This window comes from Myxocyprinus asiaticus, chromosome 39 (assembly GCF_019703515.2).
Source record: "Myxocyprinus asiaticus isolate MX2 ecotype Aquarium Trade chromosome 39, UBuf_Myxa_2, whole genome shotgun sequence".
Taxonomy (NCBI): Eukaryota; Metazoa; Chordata; class Actinopteri; order Cypriniformes; family Catostomidae; genus Myxocyprinus; species Myxocyprinus asiaticus.
The window spans coordinates 30,266,080-30,272,500 of NC_059382.1; the positions used below are offsets into that span (position 1 = coordinate 30,266,080).

General features: G+C 39.0%; 1 protein-coding gene across 2 annotated transcripts in view; it reads right to left on the reverse strand.

Moving 5' to 3' along the window:
• The window catches only part of LOC127430023 (conserved oligomeric Golgi complex subunit 6-like), a 104,957-nt gene that overhangs the window by 60,375 nt on the left and 38,161 nt on the right, over nucleotides 1-6,421 (reverse strand). For both annotated transcript variants that reach the window (XM_051679432.1, XM_051679431.1), the window contains one exon: nucleotides 4,859-4,987. In XM_051679432.1, coding sequence (XP_051535392.1) covers nucleotides 4,859-4,987 — 129 coding nt within the window. The remainder of the gene's footprint in view (nucleotides 1-4,858; nucleotides 4,988-6,421) is intronic.

The following is a 6,421-nucleotide window of genomic DNA, read 5'->3' on the forward strand; positions in this document are numbered from 1 at the left end:
CATTTCTTTCACTTGATTTAAATGAAGCTACACATGCTCTTTGCTCAGGCCAGCACATGGAACACCCTCCAGCCTCTGACTGTAAGAAACACTTTGTGATCACCGAACCGAGCTGAGGGCTGCAGAGAGAAAGTGGCACAAGTCAAAAGACCCTGCTGACCTGTGTACATATCAATCACTTCTCTCCTCTTTTTCTCTTAGAGTTTCTGCTGCTAAAATTGATTATTACCAGAACAAGATTAGTAAAACTTCAGATTCCCGTAAACTATTTTCAACTTTCTCATCTCTTCTCTATCCTCCACCACCACATCTTACTACTTCTCTGACTGCTGATGACTTTGCCACGTTTTTACTGACAAGGTAGTGAGCATCAGCAGCCAGTTCTCTACACCTAACACCCACAGCTACTCTCTTCCAACATCCCATCCTCTGTTTTCCTCTTTCTCTCTAAGACTGAGGTCTCCAAAGTGCTTCTTTCTAACCATCCTACCCCCTGTCCACTTGACCCTATCCCCTCCCATCTTATGCAAGCTGCCTCTCCATCGATCTTACCTGCACTCCCACACATTATCAACGCATCTCACACAACTGGAAACTTTCCCAATGCATTCAAGCAGGCTTGAGTAACCCCCCTGCTTAAAAAACCAACACATAACCCCACAGTAGTCGACAACTACAGACCGGTCTCTCTCTCTTACCCTTCCTGTCTAAAACTCTTGAGAGGGTCGTATTCAACCAGTTGTCTGCTTTTCTCCCAGAGAACAACTTACTCGACAGACATCAGTCTGGCTTCAAAGAAGTACACTCAACAGAGACTGCCCTCTTGTCAGTAGCTGAAACCCTGCAACAGACGAGAGCTTACTCCCTAATCATCCATCCTCATACTCCTTGACTTGTATGCTGCCTTCGACACAGTGAACCACAAGATCCTCCTGTCCACCCGAGAGTGGTGGTACATGACCAGTTTAATTTCACTGCACACATCTCATCAACCACTGGTCTTGCAGATTCACGCTTTACAACATCAGGGAAATCAGACCTTTCCTGTCTGAATATGCTAACAGCTCCTGGTCCAAGCTCTGGTCATTTCAAGACTGGACTACTGCAATACTCTGTTGGCTGGTCTTCCAGCTAACACAATTAAGCCACTGCAGATGGTCCAGAATGCAGCAGCGCATCTGGTCTTCAATCAGCCAAAAAGGGCTCATGTCACTCCACTCTTGATTTCACTCCAATGGCAACCTGTAGCTGCCTACATCAAATTCAAGGCTTCCAGCCTCGGTGTTCTCTTGAGACTCTCCTACCCTGGTTTAAACTCTTTCAGTTAGCCTTTTTTGGTCAGCGTTTCTTAAATTGACATTAATAATCACTGTCCCGTCTAATGGATGCAAAGTGTAAATTTTCTGCAAACTTTCCAAACATTCAGTGGATGTTTATATACGTCTGGTAATTCCTTTGACCATTTGTCAGTTTGCTCCAGTGTGGCTGGCTGGTATATTCTGTATGGAAAAAATTTCTTGACCACTTTAGTCACAATGCGAGTTCATTCCTCACACTCCTCATCTTTGTCAACCTCAACTTCAATCCTTCGCTTTTTGACAATTACAGGAGCAAGCCTAAACTTTGATTTGTCCTTTGTAACATCAGCAAATGTGTCAATGGGTGATTCTGCATCACTGTCATCAAAGCTCCCTGTAGAGTTGGTGTCACTCTCTCCAAGCAGAAACTGGTGTTGTTGATCCTCAATCTTTTTAAGCTCTTTGAAAGGGTCAAGGAACTCTTGCTTAACATTGCTGCCAAGTGTTGTGGAGGGAATCTTTATTCCAAAACAGTCTTTCGATTCCAGTTGTTCTGAAAGCAAATTTAGCAATGTGTCATTTTTATTCAACAGTCTCTCTTTATCCTTATTTTCATTTTGCATTTGTTCAGCTAAAGCTCGAACCTTTGCCTTCTCAGCTTTGATCTCATGCTGCAATCTATCCATCTCACAATTCTGCAGATGATGTTGAATTTGTTTGAGCAAAATCGCAGACCATCCATCTTTCATGGTGTTTGTCCTTAAACACTGTGTCATTCCATAAGTCCTTTTAATGTAATCTCTGTGTGCTTGATACAGTATTTCTGGCAGATGTCATCATGGCACTTCTTTACTCCATGCCTTTTGTCCAAATATTCATTCAGATTGTCTATCATCTGATCAATGGTCACATTTGGAGGGTCAAGCTTTTCTGTTGTTGGCTTCCATCCTGAATAGTAACCATTGTTTTGCGTAGACTCAGCAATGGCAACACAGGAGATGTGCCCTCAAAAGTGTGTAAACAGAACAGAAGGTGATTGAGCAGTTCAAGGTGCTAATTCAGATGTAAATACACAGCTATTTATTTGACTTATCAAACTGAGATACATAGACAAATCAAACATGCATTTCCAAAATGTCCTGTATCATCTACATCTAGTTTACTCTTAATTTCCAACAGTTAAAAATGTTATTCTCATTTTACAGGTTTAGCCTATGCTTATTGTAAAGTTCTACATCGGCAGTTCAGAAAACAAATGAACCACATGTAGGCTATTGTGCTTCTTTGCTCACTATAAATCACACTTATCAATTATTTCTGAATCCTAGTTCAGAAGGCTAAATAACTTGTTTCAGACTCTTTCTGTATCTCTCAGCAGAAGGCATGTTAACTTTTAGTAGCACAATTGTGGCTAAATGCTGCCATCATAACTCTTGGAAATTTATTTTCAAATTCCTCATATTTGGAAGATCCACAGCTCAATTTGCAACTTACAATATTGGTAAAGTGCACAGTTTCTTAACTCTCACAATGAAGAATGGTAGTGATTACATAAAGCTATACATTTTAATAGTGGCTACTGATTTACACCCAGTCAGAAATTCCAAATTTCTGCAGGAATTTCAGTCCTATACTATTTCTATATTTCTACAGATTCCACAGACTCTGGATAACTGGACCAAAATTGTTCTCCTTAACAATTCATACAGGCTCCAAGAGAACTGGACCAAGCATAAACTTAACAGTGTTCACTTTATTAGCTTCCACAAACTCTGAAAGACTAGACCAAAATGTTAACAATTCCTACAGACTCCAAGGAAAGGACCAAGCTTCTTAACAATGTTACATTTCTGAGCTCCTACAATCACTGGAGATTGGACCAAATTGTTCTCTTTAACAATTCCTACAGATTCCAAGGAAAAGACCAAGCTTACAATTAGCAATGCTACATTTATAAGCTTCTGCAATCCTTAAAGAAAGGACCAAATTGTTTTTTTTGAACAATTCCTACAGACTGCAAAGGACCAAGCTTAAAATTAACAGTGCTATACTGTATATTGTGACTACACTACATAAAATTACTGGTCTGCTTACTTAAGTGTGTTCTTTAAGAGAGCTGTTAAGTTTCACTCATCAAATTAGGATCCTTTTGATAGAGTCCAGGTGTTACAAATAAATTAGCCACAGACTCAGTTCTGTTGATCTTCAACTTGAAAACAACTGTAGAATCTCCAAGATTTTTCCATTCACTTGATGATTTGCAGTTGATGAGTTCTCTTCTTATTTATGTCTCTTGTTGTAGTTGATGAGTTCTTCTCATCAGTCTCTCCTGGCTGGCTTGCTAAGTTGCTAGATCTTCTTGTATTTGGCTGACCAGCTGTCAGGTGGCTCGCCAATGTCTCATAGTTCTTCTAATACATAAAGAAGAGTAAGCCAGACCAACTACATATGGGGAAAATAATTTATTGATGTCAATCATGTAACGTAGCTCTTCTGAATCTTAACCCAAAGTTCTGTTTGTGTGACAGAACTTTATACCTGAAGAACAATAGTGTTAGCACCTCCCTGAAAGGCCCCCAATAAACAAGACATACAAGATATCTCCATATGTTCTTCATGGGAGGGATTGATTGCTCTTGAGTTTCTGGCCCCTTTGGTTCACACCTTTACAAACACAGAAGCAACTCTAACAATGTAGACTAAAGATTATTAAAATACACATAATCCTTCACTTCTGAATATATGGATTTAACCACTGGAGTCTTATGGATTGCTTTAATGCTGCCTTTGTGCTTTCTGAAACTTCAAAGTTTTGGACACTGTTGACTTGCATTGTATGGACCAACAGAGCTGAAATATTCTCCTAAAAAATTTAGTTTGTGTTCAGCAGAAGAAAGAAAGTCATACACATCTGGGATGGCATGAGGGTGAGTAAATGATGAGAGAATTTTCATTTTTGTGTGAACTATTCCTTTAATGCAATTGACACATTTCTCAATCGCCATTCATAATAATTGTTGCAGCTGTAATAATAATCTCAGTTATTTATTTGGTTAATTGTGCAGTCTTACGAGTGCCATTTTCATGTTTAATGAAGGCAGGTTATAAAAGTTTAAATTTATATTAAATACTTTGTATCAAGGACTGAAATTAATTTGTGGTCATTTTTAATGATTTATTTTTTAAGTTTTGGAGACTTGAAAACTCCAAAGTTTTAGTTAAGTTGAACTTTTTCCAATTATGTTAGGTTTTCTTTTAATTTCAGTTAAGAAAAAAATTTTAATTGATGGTTATAACATTGCATAGAGAAAATTAAAGTATGAGCAGCACAGAAACACGGACCCACGCTTTTCTGTGTGTGAGGATGTTATTCAGCAATGGAGAGGCTTTTAGTGGTTAACAACGCTGTGACCCTAAAAATGACCCCCAATTATAGTGGCTGCGAAGTGATTATTTTTAACATGGCAAAGTGGAAATGTCGTCCATTGTGTTTTCTGCATGCTGCTGAATGGAATGATTGGATGGGAGGGGTAGGATGTGCACTTGTGATGGAGTTTCACCTCATCGGATCGTGAGAGTGCATCTCAATGGGTCTCGGGGTGCCGCCCGGGCCACCACGGGTCAGGGCGTCGATAAAACCTCGAACCACGGCTGATCGTCTGGCCGTCCCAAATTCATCAAGTGTGTACCTGAGAGAAGTAAAACAGGAAGCAAGAGTTAGAGAAAGAAACAAAGGCAGTGAAAAAACATACAGATTTTGGTTCCTATTCCAAGTCCACTTAACGATTCCGGATCCTTAACAAGTCTATTACAGATTCTATTAGGAAGCATAACATGAATATTTTTGGGATTGAAGAGAGACTGGCTGCAAGCAATTGTGTGAGAAGGCAAAATTTATAGTGGCATTACATCAACGAATGCTCTGTTTCTACCGGACCAAAATGTAATAACGGAAAACAAACTAATACAAATCTATAACTTATAGGAATAGTTCACCCAAAAATGAAAATTCTCTCTTAATTTACTCACCGTCATGCCATCCCAGATGTGTATGACTTTCTTTTTTCTGTAGAACAGAAAACCAAAGATTTTTAAAATAATATTTCAGCAAGTGAATGGTGACCAAAACTTTGAAGAATAAAAAGCATATAAAGGCAGCATAAATGTAATCCATAAGACTCCAGTGGTTAAATCCATGTCTTCTGAAGGGATATGCTAGGTGTGGGTGAGAAAAAGATTAACATTTAAGTCCTTTTTTACCACATTCTTCTTCTTTAGTTTTTTGGCGATACACATTCTACGTGCATATCGCCACCTACTGGTCAGGGCTGGTCAAAGGTTGAGATTTATAGTCAAAAATGACTTAAATATAGATCTGTTTCTCACCCACACCTATAATATCACTTCTGAAGACATGTATTTAACCACTGGAGTCTTATGGATTACTTCTATGCTGTTTTATATGCTTTTTGGAGCTTCAAAGTTCTGGCCACCATTCACTTGCATTGTATGGACCTTCAGAGCTGAAATACTCACTTAAAAATCTTCATTTGTTTTCTGCAGAAGACAGTAAGTCATTCACATCTGGGATGGCATGAGGGTGAGTAAATGATGAGAGAATTTTCATTTTTGGGTGAAATATTCCTTTAATTTTAAGATCATGCAGATGAATGTGAAACAAGTGATTAAAAGATCATAGTATATTATAATTTCATATTGTAACACACATATTGTAATGAATCACACTATTATTGCATATCAGTATAACATCATATCGCCAGGTTTCTGATTTCCAGCCCTATTCCCAACCCTAGTGACAGACACACAGAAATAGAGACAAAAAGGTACAAACAAGATTAAATGCCCGGTCATGACATAAAAACAGGCGCTGTGAGAGCTTCGGAACAGTCTCTGAAGTCAGTGCGGGAAAAATACTTTAGGTTAGAGAGACCCAGGGTCACACACACACAGACAAAAACAATGGAGGGCTCCATTTGCAGTTAGGAAACACGGCTGTGTTTTGATCTATGGGCTGAGAATGACCCTGCGCAGACTAAACAGAAGCGACCACAGCAGCCAGAGAGAAAAGGAGGAGAGGAGGGATGGAGAAATTTGGCATAGAT